This window comes from Hypomesus nipponensis, chromosome 28, assembly GCF_054491055.1.
Source record: "Hypomesus nipponensis isolate SF chromosome 28, ASM5449105v1, whole genome shotgun sequence".
Taxonomy (NCBI): domain Eukaryota; kingdom Metazoa; phylum Chordata; class Actinopteri; order Osmeriformes; family Osmeridae; genus Hypomesus; species Hypomesus nipponensis.
Window position 1 is genome coordinate 12,507,226 of NC_140388.1, and position 22,051 is coordinate 12,529,276.

At 44.3% G+C, this 22,051-nt stretch overlaps 1 protein-coding gene across 1 annotated transcript in view; it reads right to left on the minus strand.

Annotated features, from left to right (window-relative positions):
* The window catches only part of cfap299 (cilia and flagella associated protein 299), a 57,864-nt gene that overhangs the window by 25,641 nt on the left and 10,172 nt on the right, over positions 1 to 22,051 (minus strand). The window contains exon 3 of the mRNA XM_084694916.1: positions 15,920 to 16,010. Within this exon, the coding sequence (XP_084551042.1) occupies positions 15,920 to 16,010 (91 nt within the window). The remainder of the gene's footprint in view (positions 1 to 15,919; positions 16,011 to 22,051) is intronic.

The following is a 22,051-nucleotide window of genomic DNA, read 5'->3' on the forward strand; positions in this document are numbered from 1 at the left end:
GTTTACTGAGCGGCCGTACACTGCCTTATCACAACTCGAGATTGACAGATGACTCCTTGAACGTTGGGTACAGCAGAGCTAACACAAAAGGCTGAAACAAGTGTCACTCAGTTTTTCACAATGTATGCTTCAAGTTTTGGCTGCTTGCAATGTTTGGGACTACCTTGTTGTTATGATCAGTGACCTATGCTCTTTTGTAAATCTCTCTCTTGGAAGTCGCTTTAGATAAAAGCGTCTGCTAAATGCATAAATGTAATGTAAATGTAATGTAATGTAGATTGTGTTGTTTTGTACTGGGAAGACAATTCTTAAGGGAGAACAATGATGCATACTGTTCCGATGAACCTTTCTGTGGAGGAAATTGTAAAAAAATAAAAACGATTTTCTTTAACAGTCATGTTTTTGATATCCATAGGTAAGAGGGGCAATGAAAATCTGTAGATTTTACAAGGACCTCTAGGGGACTGTGTGTGTGTTTATAACTTGTCAAACCTAGGTTTCTTACACTACGATTATAATCCATAGCTTGAACAAATTTAGAATGACCAGAATAGATCTCATTCGTAAAGCGACTCTGCAGACAACCAACTAATACTGCATACCGCGGCAGACAGCTCTGCAGTAGGTTCCGTTAGGAGAACAGTGGTGAGGGGGACAGCGAGGCCCTGCAAGACGTCCATATGTCCACATGAACGCTCCAAATGTGGTAACATTTTATTGGAAGCTGAATGCATATAATAATTTAGGTGGTCAAAACAATTTAACAAATGAAAGACCTGTGAAAGATAGATTTTGAGTTTTGGTAATTAAAGGTTGAGTGGACTGAAATAAACACAGCGAAGGAACAAGGTTAGGGTTAGGCCTTTGCGTCGCAGATAGGCTTTAGTCTGAAGAGGACTATATTTAGGATTGAGGCAAGGAACATGACTTCATTCATAAGCAAGATCAAGAGTGAACCCATTGGGCTTTTAAATACACTTCAGGAATCAAAGGACAGTTTGTTTGATTGAATAAGATAATCTGATGCTTGTGTGTTTTTGTTTACCCCAATGAGATTAAACAAGCGGCCGCAAAGATGACCTCACCAGCACTCTACGAACTGAAAGACATAAATAAAAACTACCACCTCAGCGATGGCAACATTTAAATAGTCTTTAGGGTGAAGTTGTTCCCAATTCCAGTAAGGGCGGGCTTCATCCACCTTATGTCACTGACAAAGTAAGGCCTAAAGCCAATACATGCTAAATCTATTCATTTTTTTTAAACGAAATAACAGTGGTTACTGTATTTGCATGTGGGGTGGGAACTTCCCGTCTCACCGCATTGTTTTGGTATGTAAATCTTGACCCGTTTTGACTTGGGGGTGAGTTATCCCTTTAACATACCACAGCTAAGCCAGTGAGGCCCATCTCTGAGCTTGCAGTATGGCACTGCGTCCTCCGGCCCCCACCACGCCCCCAGGTCGGCCCATCTGGAAGTATGCGCCGTCTTCTTGAGTGGAAACAACCAGGGTGTGTGGCAGGGATAGGAGGAGACCGTACACATACCAAGCAGGACACACAAAATTAACCGAAGAGTGTTTTTAAGAGTGGGAGGGCCTAAAGTAAATCTTGAAAGACCTGACTATCATGCTTCTTGTCTGATTGATCCAACTTTAGCCACGCACACCACTTAAGGTTAATTCTTTTGACCTGAAACAAACTCCCATCAAATTATCCTGTGTTTCTACCGTTGACAGAAGCTTTCAAAGCCTGTTTGTTACGGACTAAATATGCTGGAGAGAAAAGGAGAAGAATGCCAACCATTTCAGAGCCTCCAAGTCAGAAGGCTGGCTGAAGAATTAGTTTGTTGCTTCATGTGGAAATGCTGCTGACCCGAGTTGATGGAACTTAAATATTTTATCTTGAGATGAGTGGTATTTTAGTGATGATTCATGTGAATCATTCATTCAAGATTTATTTTTGTCTTACCTCATTGCAGCATTATTTTAGTGGTCATGTCTGGCTAAGCTTAAATACCCAGACATTTTAAGTGTGTAACTTAATGTTTTTCATTTAAATTTTCTTTTCACAACCTTTTTGCAATGAGATGTTTGTTTGAAGAACATCTCATTACAGTAGTTTCCTCTTGGCAAAGGTTAAAACGCTGCACACCTTGATGCCTTGCCTGGACATGAGTTTAGGTGCCCGTGAAAACATTTATGCAACACTGTGAAACGTTTCCTTAAACCAAACCTGTCAATGTCGAGAGGAACATCTTGTTTACTTAAAACAAACAAGATCAGACTCCACATCAAGTCTCCCTGTGTCATATCCAAACTAAACTTATGACATCCCTTGCCATGGCTAATTGATTTATTCAAAAGCTTAATCAAATAAAACAAATCAATAACCATGATATGCAAATCATTGCAGAATTTATAGAGTAACACATTATCTTTAAATAAAGCATTAAATTAGAAATCATGGGGTCATACAACATTCTATCCAGGATTTCATTGAACATAAATGTAACTTTCGCAAAGGCAGAATAGTCAATAAACATCTGCTCCATGCCCCTAAAAAAAACTGATGAACTTGCAGTGTTTTAGTCAGTTGGTAGCCATTACAGGTGAAATCCTTCTCAATTGGACTGACAAATTGTTCAGAGCAGGGTGGCAATAAATAAATGAACCGAGGCCAAGTGCTTTGTGTTGGCACGACTAACAGGGTCAAGTGCAACAGGCTCTTTAGCAAACAACTCCCACCTGTTGTCATTAAGGAAAGGCACCGTAATGACCACAGGACTGTGACACAAACCAGAGCACCTCCGTTCCGTCATCTGAATGTTATTTTACAACCCATTATCGTAAATTTCCCTTTGCAAGCCCCCTTTTTTCTGGGGTTGCGTTTATGATCCGCCAAGCCGGTTCTAGGGGGAGAGAAGGGGGTCGCTGGATTTGAGCTCTGTCTAAGTGACAGTCCTGATGTGTCACTGGAGGGGAAACATGCCCCCCGTGGCTGGCTTGTTTGAGGTAGCCCTTCAAAAAGGTGACTGTCTTGCTTGAAAGCCAACATCACAGGCTGGTCTGACTGCTGTTTGTCACTAACAGGAAGCTACAGCTAATCCTGGTCTTGTCTAATGAGACACAGAGGTTTTTTCAAAATATCCTTTGTCTTCTATCTCCCCTTTACTTTAGATGGGGGAGGGGGAGAGTTGAATGCAGGCCCGATCCTTTTAAGAGCTCAAAACGGATGAGGTTTGCAATGCCTAAAATGATGCGAACTAAACAGGTCAAGCTAACCCTTTTTGACCATCACATATGAGACTTTGAACCACAGCAGAGTCTCAGGATGGTTTGGTCTCTACACTGCTGTATACAGCTCGGTCTAAACACCAGGAGAGTCAAAGAAACCCTCCTTCTCCTCCCTCTTCTCCTCCTTAACCTCACCCTTCTCCTCCCTCTCATCCTCTCTCTCATTATACACCACTTTCACAGCTCAGCAGTGCCAGCCTATTTAACGATCCTCACATGTATCGCCACAGAAGTCCGTCGTAAGAGTCCAGCATGGTAACTATCAGCCTTATCCTCCAGCAGTCATCCATGACACCTGCCAAGAAGCAGATACTGGGCCCTCATCACCAGGAACGTGTCCAAGGCAAACACTGCTGCCCCGGCACATCAGAGGACATTAACCTATCACAGCTCCTGCTCAGTCAGCAGGGAAGCTTCAGGACAGCGCTCACTAAAACAAACAGCCCTCGCATTTCCACTAAGGGCAAAAAAGAGTGTTCAAACAGACAATGCTACACATACACACACACACACACACACACACAAGCTCAAGATAGGAACTGTCAATGATCCCGTACTCCACTCCACAACATCACAATCTGACATGTTATAACTTATCACCGGCTGCTCTTCTGGACAGATTTGTCCAACACCATGTTCCCCAAAGCAGGATCAAAGCGGATGACATAAGCCAGCGTACCCTTCAGATAAACGCAGAGAGCAGAGTCTTTATCAAAGGCTTGACTGTTTTAAGCTCCTGATTAAAGTGCTGGATCCCTGTAACTCCCTCCCTTCCAGTGGAAATAGGTGTTCAAATAGGATTCTGTTTTAGTTGGCTGTCGGTACTTCAGAGGAGCTCTCATTTAGGCCGGCCGTGAGACCCAGAAACTGTGTCTGTTGCCTCACGGCACAAGGAATTCACAGTGTTTTTACTATGTTTTCTAAACCATGAAATGCACTTGGGCTCGGCGCTGTGAGAGAAGAAGAATAATAGAGACTGTGATTTCCTTTGATCCGAGCTTGCCGCGGCTCGAAAATAACCCCAAAGAGGAGGCTGTGGTCTAAAACAACACTAACTTTGTCTGGCCTTGTGAGCAGTGCTTAAAGCCTCCCCAGCTAAAAAACATGTTTATCTTTTCACCCTTTTTCCTGGTTTCCAATGACTCGATATCAGTCTGTGTTTTTTTCGGCTGAGGACAAGATGAGCAGATGTTTGTCAGGCGGGAGAAGATATCCTTCCTACAGCCAGACCACCGCTGTGATATCAGCTGAGCCAGATGGCTGCTGGAAATGCAAGGCTGATAAATGAAAGCCACGCAGGGAAGGATGAGTAGAGAGTAGAGAGGTGATGTGGAGAGAGGGAGGAGGGAAGGAATGCTGTGAACAAAGTGTATTCTCGTATGTTTACCGCAAAGCAACCGTTGATTAACAGTGGCATGGAATAGGCAGTCTGGTCTTGTCCCTAAAGCTGAACGTTCTCTTATAATGAACTGTGTGGTATCTTGTCTGGACTTGTTTTACTGATCAGATGCTAGATCAATAAGATTGGACTTGTTCTATTATCTTGCCATGGCTTTATGACATCATTATCTTAAGAAAGCCCTTGCTAACTTTACAAAAAATAAAATGTAATGTTGCCTTGATTTTCTAGGTTAGCTTTTAGACACTCTTGTGTTATTAGTTTTTATACAGTGCAATACGTTGCAACATGGCTTTTATGGAGTCACCATAGAGTCTCTATGGAGTCTTATCGATGTTAACTCAAAGGACATCTACAAAAATCACTGTAATACAGTGGTTATAATCTGATACTGCGCCTTACAAAACAAATAGGCAAGCCGCTTCTACGAAGCAGCCAAGCCAACGCAGACTTGAGCATTCTTTATCCTGTTTGTCTCCAAGCCATGGGGCTTATTACAGCAAATACGTTTGGCAGTTCCACCACCTATATTGCAAATAGACTAACTACTGATAAAAACAATATCTCCAAAACATAGCCCTGTGATTGTGTTTTTCACACCTGCCCCTAGACCGTTCTTTGTCCTTGCATTACTAAGTGCTGTGGTGCTGTGGGGTGTAGGAGGTACAACAGTTTGAAAGCTACTTATCAATGAATGATTACCCAGCCAAAGAAAACTACAGTCGCTGACTGTGCACACACCATTTACATTATTGCTCCCTGACGGAGTTGTAAAAAACAGTAATCACCTACAGCACACACCTTCGTCATTCCAACTGAATAAGAAGCAAATCAAATAAAAAGAATGAGCAGATGATAAATATGCTTTACATGTAAATCTTGCGCAATACCAAGGATCAAATTGTAGGTATTAAACGAGACATCCATACTAGCGTTATATATATTTCACAACATTACATTGGTTTCTTTGGCAATAGACACCAAGTCTATTTCAAACTGTCTCCACGAGGCACCTGTTCATATGCATTACAATGCAACAAAAATATGCAGAGAATTTGAGGAGCCCAGATTTCCAGAAACCGGGAAGTTAAACTATGAACTCAATTTGTCAGCATGCGGATAGAACCGTATCCATCACGGGGGACGAGGCAGGCCAGGCTACGTTACTCCGTTTGAAACCCAGTTGTCGTGGGCAGCTGGTCCTTTCAAGATACGAATCACAAACACGCATTTCTGCACTTCCTCTTCAGATAAGGAGGGGGGGCCTGGGACTCTGTTATTGGCTTGGAGACAGGAAGAGACCGAGTTGGGAGGCAAAGGCCTGACTGACCCAAGTGGGAGAGATGGCGTGTGATATTGACTCAGGTGTAATAATACACAGCCAGGCAGGCCAGTGTGAAGTGATAAAACAAAGAAGATTCTAAAGAATGTGTTCCGTATCGCTGGGAGACGTGAGTGATCTGACTCCACTGGTCTGAGTTTGGGCTGCTCTGACCACTAACGGATCGAAAAGGCTTCTTTTACTGTCATTGATTCCATCTTCTCTTTGGGAATCTTAATTCATAAAGTGGGTCGGTAACTTTGACAGCTATTCTGACGAGTGCCGGGATACAATATCGAAAGGTATCTTGTGATTTTAATGACTCTTCTTTCGACAAATACCTAAAGGTATTCAGTGACTGAGGAAGACTTTCAGACACATGTATCTACCTTCCAACTTTGCATACCTCAAATCGTTACCATACACAGAGCCAGACCGGTGTCAGATAACTGTTTTGATAGCAACAATCTACACTGGAAACCTGAAATAGCTCATCAAGGATCAGTGGCCTCACATGAATGTACTGAAGCATGAGGAATGAAGTGGGTCAAGTCCGGAGATCCAAGACGCATTGAATTATCCAATAATGAGAAATTGGTAAGCCAGCCTGATCTGTTGATGTTTGAGTTATTCTGCTCCTGGTGTGGTTCCACCTGCAGCATTTGTCAACGCCACACATCTGCCAGACTGCTGAAACATGGTGGTCCGTTTTCAGTTTACATTTCACAATATCAATTAAGTACCTTTGCTTTTCCCCCTTGGCAACAAAAGCTTTCTGGCAAAGCATCCCTTTCAAAAACAAGTTTAATCAAAGTCATCACTCACAGGGTTTTCTATAATTTTGTCCATCTTGAACTTTATATCTATACTTGAAACTCTTTTGGGATGTTTCTTTGAAACTAAAACCTGTTTCTCTCCTCGATAATAAACACATAACACATCCAGACAAAGCCCAAAAGGCCTCCCCTAACAATGTGGAGGTTTGGTATTTTCAAGAGTGTTGATTTCCAGCCTCAACAGTAGAAACAACCCAGCCTCCCCAAACGTGGCAGGTGTACATTCCTTGAGGGCCCACCCTGGACCTGGAGACTCAGTGCTTTGGAACACGGAGGTTAAACGGTTCCTGACTCTTAAACGAGCCCATGTGCCTCATGACACCCTGACAAACGACGTCTACCGACGGGAGGAGCAGGAATAACATCACGGCGATGTCCGCTGAAGGATCACACAAGATTCCTTTGCTGCGGAAGATAAGCAGGTGCTCTGCAGCAGATATCAAGTGGCTACGGTTGAAAGGAATGCGGACGGAAAAAAATAGGTAAATAGCGGGTGATAACGGGGATGCCTGATCTTCTCCCTATGGCAACGGCACAAACAAAGGTGGTGCTGGTGTATATGTATATGGTGTAAAGCTATTTTATACTTTATATTTATTTTATTCTACATACTTGTTCCCTTAGTATTAGTTCATTAGACTTTGCAACTTTTGTATAGTGAGACTTGTTTAAACTTACACCACTTCTTTAAGATTTACTCCTATATGTTTAATGTGTGCACCCTCCTGCCTTGTCTGTGCAAACTTTCATGGCAATTAAAACCCTTTCTGATTCTGATTGAACAGTTGCAACCACTATATACATTTAATCTACAGTACATCTGAACTATAGTTTTTTAAGCAGTGAGGTGATGCAAGCTCAAAAAACCACCACCTGGTACACCATAAAACACCACCTGGTACACTATAAAACACCACCTGATACACTATAAAACACCACCTGGTACACTATAAAACACCACTTGGTACACTATAAAACCAGAAGATCGTAATCTAACCCCAACCTCTGCTCATCACCATACAGTAGCCGTATACATGAACAACATCACCTTCCAGTCAGCCCATCGTAAACAGCTTCTGGTTCAAGACAACCCTCCATGTTGTCCAAGTAGTCGCGACGTCACAGAAGACAATGGGCCCCATTTATATTGAGATAAAGTCAAACCTTGACAATCCACTACTTTGTGGATTACACAATTGATCTGGTGCCAAGAGTGTTAGAAGGAGGCTGGGGTTATCAGGCCCAGTGGGGGGGTGCATGACGCTGTGCGACTCCTCCGACGGCAAACAGCTCAACGAGGGACTGAGTGACAACGCCCGCTGGTCTGTGACAGACGAGGACCAATCACACGTCTCGACCCATATCCCATCCAACTGTGGGAGCTGACGTGACAAGACAATGTCTTTTTTTGGGTGTTGAAGTGTCTCTCTGTGACTTGGACGAGGGGATCAATAGAGAACAACGCATGAGAGATGACCTTATAAGCCGAAAGTACAGAATCTCTACAGTGATCTTCCTCCTCATAAATCTCAGACAGCAGCCACAATGTGCTTGTCCTTAGAACAACAGAACATCATGATTGTATTTCATAACCCCCTCCCCAAGACTCTCAGATGGCCTCCACATCATGGAATTGTTACTTTGAAACAAACTACAAAGCTTATTACAACTCCTTATATTACCGGGAGTAAATCCAAATGATAGATGTTTTCGCCGGTGACAGTCCACAACCCAAATGTCTTCCAAATGTATTTGGGGGGTAAGGAAGGCAAACAACGACAACAGAGATAGCCCTGAGACCGTCTGGAGAGATTAGATTAGACGTATCCATTTTCATCTGCGCTGAAAACGCTACGGAGGCCACATTTCTGTGATGCTCCAGGTTCGTGCAGCTGTTGGTTAGAGGGAGGAGCAGAGGAAACCATTAAAGAGGGGCACTTCCAGTAAGGATGGCAAAATAAGGAGGCATGGGGGGGGCCACAGTGGGATGGGATGGCAGATTGCATGGCAGACCCGTATGGATTTCTGTTAGGGGGGTTTGAAGGATGGGGGGAGAGGAGCTTCTCATTGGACGTTGGATGACATCCTCTCACATACATGTCCTCCGGACGTCAAACGTTTGTAAGTTCAGAAATTGAATTATACGTTCCCCGCTCTCTCAGTGGCCAAAATATTACAGCCCGCCGATAATGACAATGTTAATGATACTGCAATCGGAGCTATTATCTGGTAGATCATAGAGCAGGGAATCTGTGGAGCATATTTTCTCAGTGGCTCACTGAAAACAACAAACTTGTGGCAGGCATGGCATCGTATGCGACAGAGCACAGCTGTGAAACATGCTCTCTGGGCCAACACAATACATAATACTTTGGCTATCTGTTTTATAGACTCAGACGCTAGCCATGAAACCCGTGTCTTGTAATATGCCAAAAATAATATTACACTGCTAAAAGTTATGGCTTTCAACTGCAAGGTTGGAGAATATATTATATATCAGGAATATTAGCTTCGTCCACATGCTACACAGCTGTGGGAAGCTAGTCTATTTCAGTTAGCAATTCAAATCCACTGAAACAGCAAAAAAAAAAAAAAAAGACTATTCTCACTAAAAGTGCTCTTTGTCCTGGTGATTGATGGGTCGCTAACTGGCCGGGGACACCATTCAAGTCAAGGTCATTCGATAGCCCTGCACCATCCACCTTGGCCTGGCGCTTTGAAATCAAACTTACTATTGTTGTTTTTACTGCCCATGACAGGGATAAAGGGCAGGGAGTGGGGACTCACACATGGCCTGTAATGCAATAGGGCTGGGAATTCCTCTTTAATTTCAATGCTATACTTGATCTCTGGGCTGCATGACTGACCCCCTTATTATCTATAGCGACGGGCTTATCAATACAGCAGTCACTGGGTCCACAGACCCAAGACAAACACTTCCTTTGTACAGGAAGTCCCCCAGGACGAAGGATACACAGCAAAAACCAACTGGCTAAAAAACCCTGACGACAAGGGGGGGAGGGGGGCTAGGGCAGGAGTTGGGAAGGGGGGAACCAAATCTCCAGGCCTCAAATGTAAAACTTAAATGGAAAGCGTACCACAGGTGACAAAGCCAAGCCAACTTTTACACAGTGTTAAAAAAATCTATTGCTAGTGTTCCCTCGCAGGTGTTCCCTCTGAGGGACGTTGACAGTAAATCACAGAGGAACCCCCCTTTCAGCATGTTTCACAAGGACAATAAACAACTCTATGGAGAGAGGACGTGTCGTCGAACTCCTCTTACGGCCGATGCTCCTCTGACTTGTTTCCTTGGGAGCCACACAACAAACTGCAGCAGGCTGCTACAGCGATACTTCGCTAGGCTGGAACAGGGCCAGGAGTCAGCATAGTCACACACACACACACACACTATTGTAAGGGAGGGTTTGCCAGGTACTCTGTTTTAATGATTAATTTCTCTTTCACTGCCAATTTTATCATGGCTTTAGAAATTAAGAAAAAAACCTCTCCATCAATCTTGTGGGACGTAAATATTTACTTTCAGGGTACATTATATATCCGTGGTTAATTGTAAGATCATTAGTCACAAGGGAGCATGGATAAAGTACCTTTTAATAAATATATCTCAGCTCTACCAGTATAAATACAAGCAAAGATCATCATTTGCCACACAATAGTAAAAAAAAACAAAAAAACAACCATATCCACCTTAGACACTGTACAATATCACCACATTGAAGGCAAAGACCTACAGCTCTCGTAAATATATAAAAAAAGATGACATACAAAAAAAAAACACACACAGCTCTGCTGTGATTTAGGGCTACCTCGTCCTTCACTGCGTAACTCAGTCTCTGATGTCACCAAATCCTCCGAGCGACACGAGAGAGGGAGCCGTGGGTGGCGGGCGTGGGACACCTTGAGTTTCAGATGCATCCAACAATGGACCCCCCCAGGCTCCCTGTGCAGGTGTGACCTGGATGATGAAGCGAGGCAGGGTAAATAACGCCCAAGATAGCCAGGTGCACCTTTTGTTTGTGTGTGACTTTTGGCAGCCGAGTGGCTTTCGCAACAGGTCCAGGGTGAGTAAAGAGAGACAGAAGCCCAACACAGGCCAGGCTGAGAGGTCTTTTACAGCTCAGTGGAGGGGAGAGATAAGAGGCTCAGAAGCTGCGAAACCCGGAGGACTGGTCTTTATTATTGTTTGTAACAGATTAAAGGCAGAAACTGTTTAACAGGAGCGGATATATCATTTGTGTAATTATCTAATTGGAAAGGCATGTGATCTCTAGTTTGACTCATCTTAACCCCCTAGTGAGATGCTGGTTCTGGACTACTAGTGATTCCTCAAGAGTTACTTCTACTGCTATTTTAATCAAACGACCGAGCAACTACACAGTGTTCATTTGATCAGTCTGAGGGAGACAGAATGACGCTCTGCCCTTTTTAACAGCACGTTTAAACATCCCTCCTCTTGCAGTGTTCGTTCTCCACATTGTTTGGCTTCTTAAGTGGACTGAGTATCAACAACAGTGACGGATAAGCTCGGACGTTTCTTTGGGTATTGTCAGTTGGTTGAGCTGGTACCAGCAACAGCAAAGGTCTAATATTTAAATATGATTAGACAAAACCTTATGAAATTGAGCCTTGAGGGCAAACAAACTAGCAAAACATGCTCCTGTTGGATCACTGCAACGTGCCAGAATCCTGGATTCCCAGAACATACTGTTGACTGTTACACTAAACTGTGAATGTGTAAACACTGTACTGCAGGTACAATATAGACATTGGCCTTGCTTCAGGGCCGCTGACATGATGATGGTGCAGTTTGGGGTGGGGGGGAGGTGAAGCAGGGATGCATAAGGGGGCAACATGGCCTGACCTGAATTCTCACCTGAACTTTTCAGTCCGGCCAACAGTATTGGGGGAGTTTTCACGGTAGTTGGAGAAAAAGCTGAATTGACAAAGATCCCAGAACTGGCATTAAAAGCTGCATGTCAAGAAATATTGTTATTTTTAAAATAGGAATATACTGACGGACAAACTACACAATTGTCCAGGGCTTGTATATTCTTGTCCAGGGCTCAAAATTAACGTTGTCCCGTCGTCCCCGGGACAATAAAAAAGATGTTTGGGACAGTTCAACACAGACTAGATGTCTGGGACAGTTCAACACAGACTAGATGTCTGGGACAGTTCAACACAGACTAGATGTCTGGGACAGTTCAACACAGACTAGATGTCTGGGACAGTTCAACACAGACTAGATGTCTGGGACAGTTCAACACAGACTAGATGTCTGGGACAGTTCAACACAGACTAGATGTCTGGGACAGTTCAACACAGACTAGATGTCTGGGACAGTTCAACACAGACATTGACGACTGTATGGATTACTTAGTGTTGCAAATAACCTAGACCCATGTCAGGATGTCAGAATGCGAAAACACAATAATTTACATTTTGGAACAGGTCAAGTTTAGTTTGGGACGGTTCATTTTGCCCTTCGGGATGGTACTGGGACAGTGAACCCTGTTCTTGTCATTCAAGGTTCCCTTCCCTTCTCCCTTCCAAACCTTCGCAGCCACAATGCAGAATGACTGACAGAAAGGGTTAAAATGACATATCCGTCAACTATGAAGTAGTTTTTGTATTTGGTGTTGAGGAGGTCGGATACATGTCGGGGAGGGGGGGGGGGCATGAGGACGTGTGTGGGGGGGGGGGGCATGAGGACGTGTGTGGGGGGGGGGGCATGAGGACGTGTGTGGGGGGGGGGGGGCATGAGGACGTGTGTGTGGGGGGGGGGCATGAGGACGTGGGTGGGGGGGGGGGGGGCATGAGGACGTGTGGGGGGGGGGGGGCATGAGGACGTGTGGGGGGGGGCATGAGGATGTGTGTTCCTGAGACCCAGAGGGCTGAGTCCCTTCAGCCCATCACCATGGCGAGGAGACGGGGGCTGAGCAGGATATCATTCCCCTCTGGGTGGTCTTACACCCAGCCTGATCACAGACTAGGGTTTCCACCTAGGGATCCCTTCGTAAAGGAGGCAGGTGGGGACTGATGGAGAGAGGAGAAAAAACACTGTTTTGAATGAGCTACGGCTGGATCCGTTTTTTAGATATCTCAAAACGATGATTCAGGTTAGGACTGTGTGTTTCTGTTAAGAATTGTAGATCGCATTCACATTGTAGAAGCCAAACTAGCGTCCAAAAGGATGTTGTCTTCTCCTGCAAAGGCAAAAGAGGTATCCAAGCCATTTAGCAATTCATATTGGTTATAAAAAAAAAATATATATATATATACATAGAAATGTTTACATCTACAAACAATTGGAGTAACAATTGGATGTAAAAAAATAAAATAAAATAAAAATGATAAAGAATTGTAACTCAAAAAATGTTTGTAGATGTAAACATGTATAAGACTAATAAATCTGAAGTAATATTACATTTACCTAGCCTGGCTGCCAGCCCAACTTATCCCCGCACAGAAAAAAAATTGGTTGGGAAGTTGGGTCTGGAGGGGCTCGATTGCGGAAAAACGATATCAGACCAGGAGCTGATCGGACCAATCAAATTGCCAGGTCGGGCTTTATACAATGATGGACAGATGATCAACAGTAACGTAATCAACAATGTCACCAAAGAGCGCTTGGGTTGAATTCGTTTTCAACAAACAACATATTACGTTGCTCTGATTGGTTGTAGGTCTATCCAAATGAGCGAAGAGGCATTTGTTTTACGAGCTCGGTTTAAACACGCCCCGTAGTCACATCCCAACGGAGAGTTTTCAGACTCGTATTCTGACTAGAATTATGAGTATGACAACGTCAGGCTAACATTTACCCCCACTGGCAAAATAATAATAATGATTGTGTCTGGGCCATAATAAAGCAACAGGCTATATGGCAACGTGTGTACATTTAATTGAATACATTTAAGTAGCGTAAACTTACCACGAGGTCCAGCCTCGTCAAAGCGTATTAAGATTACCTGTTACTCAAACACTGTCCAAGAAAATAAGTATCAAGTGCTGAAACGTGGATTCAATGAGGACGGGGTGGGGGGGGGGGGGAATAAACATTTTACCGGCAAAAAATCTTCCTCAGAGGAAGCACTTTAGCAGGGGAAGAGGGGGGGGGGGGGATGGGGGGATGATCATGTCAGCATAATATTGTTGGTGATACACAACACTATTTTGTTTTGAAGCTTCGTGTCCCCTTTCTAAACACAGGAAGAGGTATATTAGACAGCTCTTGATTCACAGCTTTGCTATTTTTCCAGTCATCTCTAGAGGTTTCTGTGAAAGGACCAAGCCTTTCCATGAGCCTCAGTAACACAGGTCAGGAGGAAAAGTCACCAGAGGTGTTCTTCATCAGAGAAGCAGGGCTTCCCCCTGTGTCAGATGCTCCCGTGTGTCTCTGTCTGGTCTAATGCTCCCAGACGGCCAGATGCAGTGTGGGCAGACAAGCCCAGCTTTCCTCTCAGCTATCTATCTCCACCAATCCAGGACTGATCCACCCAAGGCCATCCTCAGTAGCCCCGCCGCCCCCGCACAGTTTACCCTGCTCCCGCACAGTTTACCCTGCTTCCACCTTCACATTTGAGCTCTCACAAGCGCTGGTGCAATAACTATGCCAGGCCAGGGATCAGTTGGTGTGAAATGTAATGCTGGCAGTGATAATAAACAGTTAGCCTTGACATTAGAGGTTAACCCCTTCTTCAAAAGTCCCCTTTTCATCCCAGAGAGAAAGCCCCCCCACCACTGACCCCTCCTTATCCTCCCCACCAACCCAATTCTGAGTAATATATCTCTGCATATTATTATCACTCACCACATACTCTAAAAAGGTCTGCCACTAATGGTCCTGCAACACAATATGATTTTTCCAATCTCTCAGGTGCTTGTTGACAATGCTTTGCAGAACCCCATTATTTGCATGGTGGAACGGGCGGAATTTCAGAAATGCCCTTTAGCTTCAGCTAGCACTGGAGACCACAGCCTACGGAACGCAGTCTGAGGATTTGCGCTTCGCTGATGAATATCTTTTGTTTTCACTCGAGAGTTTATGTACGCAACCGCAAAAGAAAGCATGTGTGACAACCTAGGAAAACCTGAGGCGTTTGACAGTGTCTATTTGTTCAATATCTGGGCTCTTTTTTGTGTTAATGCATTACCACGCAGGATTAATGTCTGAGCAGGGGGAGAGCGAGCGGTGTAAATAAACAGCGGGACAAGGTCCATGGGCGACAGAGGTGCTATGTAAACCCACCGCTGCAGATATAAATAAATCTACTCCTACATACACAATTGCAAACACACGTGTACAATTCTAAGCTGTTGTGAGCCCCCCTAAGGAAGACCTGATAAAACCAATGTTATAAAAACATATCTGAAAGAGGGCAGAGTAGGCTGTATGGTTTAAGATTGACAAGGCATGTGTCTGGGCACGAGAACACAAATATGAAGGGATGTAGCCATTAGTCGATTCATACACGGGACAAATAACAGAACTATAACTATTAGTAAAACCATAAAATACACAATGTCAAGGTTTGAAATGTAACATAGTGACGGTTTATGTTCTTCTCATGCTCTGCCTTTCCTGGGCTTCATCTGGAGGGGACCCTATGTGGCTGGCTGGTGATGTACTAGAGAGCAGGGGGGGCTGGGGGCAGGGGGGCCCTATGTTGCTGGCTGGTGATGTACTAGAGAGCAGGGGGGGCTGGGGGCAGGGGGGCCCTATGTGGCTGGCTGGTGCAGCAGAGCAGGGGGGGCTAGGGGCAGGGGGGCCCTATGTGGCTGGCTGGGTGGTGCAGCAGAGCAGGGGGGGCAGGGGGGCCCTATGTGGCTGGCTGGTGCAGCAGAGCAGGGGGGGCTAGGGGCAGGGGGGCCCTATGTGGCTGGCTGGGTGGTGCAGCAGAGCAGGGAGGGCAGTGACGGCTTGAGGGGGCCATTTCCACTCAAACTGACACAGAGGGCATTTTGTTCCGATCCTAATGGAATTGCAGAAATATTTGGGGGAATCCCATTATGTAGCAATTGGAGTGCTGTAATAATGTACTCACAGTCATTAGCCCACTGCGGTTAGCCTCCTCACGCTGGGCCAACGCTTTCAGGAAGTTATCTTTGAGTTCCTTTCCTGCACTTGCCAGTGTCCTGGAAAAAACAACATTGAAATAGTTTGAAATGTTTCTCTTAACCCAAAATGGTTCATGGTGCCTTAAAGGTTCTTCACGGAGGATTTGCTACAATCATAGCCTGCTCCATTTCTCTAGCTATTTCTGATAATTAGGCTCCCACAACTTTGCATTTTGTGGAAACTTTCAGGTTCACAAATTTTGTATTTTCCATAATCCTGGTAGGCCTCGACAACCCTATGCAGTTAGAGCTTTACATTAATCAGTTAGCGACAAATTATTTAAACGTACAGTAGGACAGCTACTGAGTACAAATCTGAATACAAACCCTTAATATGAGCATGATCCTGCAATAGCAGTGTAGATTAAGGCAGCATTAAATTGTGTTTACCCAATTCCATCTCAGCCATTATGTGTAAGCTTTTACATAATTCAGGTTTAAAATCAACGAGCGAAACAACATTTAGGAGGTAATGGTTTGTTGTTGAGAAAAAACAACAAATTACACTCTCACGCACAAGTGGCCACCTGCATTGATCTATAATACGTTTTATGAAAAATATTTGCTTATATAAGTCTTTATATAAGTCTTTTTTTTTCTTTAAAGAAAACATCACAGATACTGTCAGATATGTTCCCTGCTTTTCGATAATTAATCACTTTGGTCATTTAGAAAGGTGCCTGCGCACCTCTAATTATTTCAAGGATTAAATGATTTTGTATCTTATTATGACAGCTTTTAACACTTTAATTGTCTGGTTTCCATGGAAACATTTTTGGCATATTACAGGAGTCTGCACACCTGACAAAACAGCCAGGACCAGGGCCTTGTCACTCATCTAACATTAACTGTGTGAACCTTTAATCAGTTAGCAGACTCATCCTCTGGTGACAGAAACACAGTTTCTGCTGTAGTTTAGACAGTATGAAGGTTCAAATCCCCCACTGTCCTTCGCATTGGATAGAAGCATCTGCTAAATGAAAACGTTTCACTCCATTTATTGAACCTCACACACATCAGTCAGGGCAGTCATTCAGGGGCAGTTCTACACAGGGGCCTACGGGGGCCAGGGCCCCTGTAAAAATGTCACTGGCCCCCCTTGTGGCCCCCCTGAGCTGACTGAATATATATATATTTTTTAAATGTTTTGTTCTTCTAGTAGTCATCATGAACCGAGGAAGGGACATTGCAGCCTTTTTTGGCCCAGTAAATAAACAAGTGAGAGAAACATATCAAGGTATTGAGAGAGCTGAGGAGCTGGAAGAGGGAGAGCCAGAGCTGTTTGTATGATTTTAATGTAAAGCTAAATTAAAGTATTTAATGTTTAAATATCATTTGTTTCCGTTTTTTAACGTGCCCCTCTGATTAAACACTGGCCCAACCGTATAATTTGTCTGGAACCGCCACAGCAGTCAGTGCTTGCAGACTGCAAGTATAGGAAACATACTTTAGAGACTAAATTCAGAGCTGAAACGGAGCCACAGGGTTGAGTGTTGCGTAGGTGGCTGCCCAAGACCTCACCATCAGGGAGCACTTGAATTCAGCAGACTGAATTCACCCCTCCTGTGGCTTCTGTTGGCATCAGCAGGCCTTCACATGTGCGTGTGGTCAGGAGTCCTGATGCGAGCCCGCTTCATCTGTCCCTCCGTCAGGGGGAAACGGGAGAGAAGCTCATCTCCTCAACCCATCCTCCATTCCAACGCGGGTAGCATCCCTCTTTAAAGCAGCAGCACTTCAGTCACCTCTCAGGTTGTATATAGCACGACTTAAGTGTTTTTTGCACATTTTAAGACGTGGATTTTACTGGGGGAGGAAGCTGACCCCCGAACAGGCAGTTCAGGAGTGATTTCATCTGACGGCCAGAACACTGTGTTCTTCCCTAAATGACTTCTGGCGTCAAAGTTAATGACTCCTGAAATGATGTCCCTTGGAAGCAAAAGACAGCAACTAAACTGATTAGAACCAGGCCAGGGGTGAGGAGACGTCTGCTTCAGACTCTGGGCCGGATCATCAACTGACTGCTCTAAACCATGCACGGTAAATTATTTAATTTCACTACTACTTTCAATATAAAAGCAAATGAAAGTCTCTTGGAGAGAAACCTGAATGCAAAGGTATGCTTTCAAGGTGAAGTATGAGCATGGCTCCTCACTGTCTTGGTCCAACAGACAAACCCTGTGTCCTGATCTGACACTTTACTGGTATACAGTCAGAAGATTTGTTACAGAAGTCCATCTTATAATCAGTAGATTCTAAATTGTTTTTCAATCGAGGGGAGCAAATGATGAACCTTAGATGGATATACGCAACATGACTCCATGACCACAACACAGACAAATCCTTGTGACCATCCATGAACCGCACATCAGTAATTAATCACAAAACAGGGGGATAATCAAAAGCATATTTCATTAAATGGATTTCAGATGGACTCCAGTGTGTGATGTCCAATCCTCCTGCTTCAATCTGTTAGTACCACAACGGAAGATGTTTAACAGCTTCAGGTCTTACGGACTGCATATGTGTGGAATCCACAACACCATCAGACAAGCCCAAGGAAATAACAGGACAGAGAATTACCAACGCAGCCTTAAACTACAAGATGTACCACATGTTTAAACTGGAAGGAGAGTTCTGTCTTGGTTTAATGTCTATTGGATCTGGGTGGATCTATTCAAAAAAGTTTTTGGCACACTAAATCCGATAAAAAATATCCTCATAGAGATATTACTGGTAAATGCTCAAGACAGATATTTCAAAGTTTCAACCTGGATGCATATTCAAAATGGCTAAGATCACTAAAGAGTGGAGCTATCAGTGTGGTAAAAGTGTCTGAAAGTGTTTGGTTTGAATCAACAGAGGGACTCACAGGTGCTGTGTGTGGTCAGGGGACAGTCTCACAGTAAGGTCAAAACATCCTTTTGAGACTTTGAACAAAGTCTGTCAGCTTACCTTCTAAATGTGCTCCACAAAAACAATCAGGCTCCAGGAGAAAACACTGCACCGTGACAAGTTCGGGTTCAGAAATATCTCTTGCTGCTCTCGTTTTTTTAATGACACACATTCCAGTGGTCCGCTGCAATCCTCTGGACTGTTATAATACGTCCCAGGTCTCCCAGCAATCATCAGTGCATAAATAATGAGTGGTGGTGGGGCCCTGTGTCGTAAACCGACCTGACCCCGTCCAGATCAACACACAGGGACACCTGAAGCAGGGGGAGCCCAGCCACACGGAGGCCGATTCCAGTTCACGGAGAACGAGGGAAAGAAAAACTATATATATATATATATATATATATATATATACTTTTAAAATAGTTCCTATTCTGGTTCACCGGCCACATTTCCTTGTGCTGGGCTAGTGAGGGTGTAGGGGGCGGGGGGTATCATGGCTCACTGAAGGGACCTTCCACCCACAGGCCTCTACGCTCAGCCAACTCAACTCGTGCTAAGAAACGTCCTAGTTCCCGCTCCTTACTTCTCTTAAATTACAATAATAGAGAACAGGATCCGAGCAGCCCCCCACCACCCCCCTCCCCACCCCTTCCATGTTCAAATATACTAGAATTTGAAAAAGGAATGTAATTTATACTAGTCTTTGGCCCATGCCCCATCATGAAAGTCTTGGAGGAATCACATAGTGGTGAAAGTGCTGGGGCAGCACATATTTGGAGGCTGTAGGCTCACTCCATCTCCTGAGTGAGTGAAGGATTACTGCTGGGTGATAGGGGCCAAGGCCCCAAAGTAAACACAGGTGTTGAGGAGGGAAGAGACTGGGGTTACCCCATCCAGTAGCTAAAGCAACACACACTGTCACGCTTGGAGGGGGAATAATACCTCAGCAAATAATACTGAGAGGTGCATGTTTGAGTTTCCCTCCATGGACAAATCTCTTATCAAGCCTCATTGGAGAGGATTAACAAGCCTTCGGCCATTAGGAATTGGTTATTAGGAGTTAATGACTGGCCGACAGGCTCGCTGTGATTTCCGAGGGGTTTTGAATTATTGCTTGTGAGGTGTCTCTTGTTTGTCTTAAACCTTGCGATGCAGATGGGCCCCAAATTTAAAGGAAAAATAAATAAAAAGGAATGGCTATGCTATGGTCATCTCTTGGCTTTGTGGAAGGAAAAAAAAAATCTAAGGTTAGAGCACATATGCAGTTGGCTAGCCTTTGAACTGTCAAGGTTGTTCTGCTACAGTTGGCCCTTGTCATCTTATTAGGACCATGAGGGTGTTAATATACCCAAAGCAACCTAGTGAGTTGAGACATTACTACCCTAAAGAGGGAAGCTAGTAGCCTGACGTTGTCATACTCATAATTTATTTTTTTGTGGGGGCGGGGAGAAGTTTGGCTGGCAGCTAGGCTAGGAAGCTAGTAGCCTGGTCCTAACCAGACTCCATTGATAAGCGTTAACTTCCTTGAAGGCGGGTACTCTGTTGAAGTTTAAAACTATTGGATCTGCCCAGAGCCACTCTGGATCTGCCGTAACCAATCGCTAGCGTTCGCCTGAGCCAACTCCTTCACCACTAACGGAGCTAGTGGAGGCTTTAACTTCTGGATATTCGACATCGTTGCCACAATGGACCGAATGGTTTCGCACGCATCTTTCTCCGCCGCTATTACGGAACTACAACTCAAACTAGCACACAACCTCAACGTCATCGTTCTCAGCCACTCCCGCATTGGACAAGTTAAAAGTTTACCGGAGACATCTGACTAATATACCTCAAACCCAGACGCAGTACAGAAGCTAAATGAAAATTGAGCGGAAGTACGTAGGAGCGCAGAGCCAGGCTCGGAAGCTAGGGTCTGGAGACCGCACCGTACTGAAAGCTACCAGGTTACCCAGAACAGGGCAAATCCTAACCGGGCTGAGGCCTATCCTTGAGGATAGTCGAACGAGAGTGAAGTTGAAAACACCCAGAGTCGCTCTCTAGCTGCCAGTGCAGGGGGCGGACAGCTGCCAGCTCTGAGGAGCTGTCCACCAAGAATGTTTACAGGAATATAAACACTGCATTAGTGTGAAGAATACTGGGCTACAGCCTGATCCAAGGCCTCGTACGCTGGGCTCTCTGTCTTTCCGGGATCTTTCAAACTATTTATTTAGCAAACCGGTTCTGCATCTTTCATATGATACCCAACAGTCCGCAACCAAATGGCAGTTGTTTTGAATAGCACCTCCATAATGTAGTTTGGCACAAATTGTTTCCCAGGGTGCACGTCTCCCATGAATATAAGCAAACGTTTGAATAAAAACTTCTTGTGGAGAAGTCACCTGATAAATCAGAGTGTGTGACAAATTGGATGTTATTCTTTGACCCAACTCCTCTCAATGGTGTTGACCATAAAAATAAAGGACTGCAAATTCAGCAAGCTAAACTGCTTAAACAAAAGGTTTTTATTGGAAATTCTGCCTTTGAGGTTAATGGAGAGGTTAGGGGTGAATAAACATTTGGTTGCCAATGGATAAATGTGTCTCTCTTGGAGGATCTATTACTTTTACAGGTTGAAGCTGGAAGGAAGAATGTTTCAGGTTAGAAGCTGGAGGAAAGAGTGTTTTCAGGTTAGAAGCTGGAGGAAAGAGTGTTTCAGGTTAGAAGCTGGAGGAAAGAGTGTTTCAGGTTAGAAGCTGGAGGAAAGAGTGTTTCAGGTTAGAAGCTGGAGGAAAGAGTGTTTCAGGTTAGAAGCTGGAGGAAAGAGTGTTTCCAATTCTCTCGTTTTCTTGAAACTTGGATTCAAGTGGATGAGCTGTATGACCAATGGTGGGCCAGGTTTGAAAGTTTGAAATTATTCTCTTTTAGCAACTTTATTCCAGAGACAGATCAGTGCTTCAAGCCCTCAGAGCTTTCCCTGGCCTGGCAGATGGGACCTTTCAATAATACAGTGATTTTTGAAAATCAACACGTGCTGCACTAGGCATATTTTTCCTGAGACTACATGGGGGGGAAAAGAATCTTATGGAAAATATTATTTTGGGCTGGTGGACGTCAAGGGAAATTCCTCACAGCATGACAATTTACTTTATTTTGCGCTTTTTTGAAATCCTCTGTCACCTTTG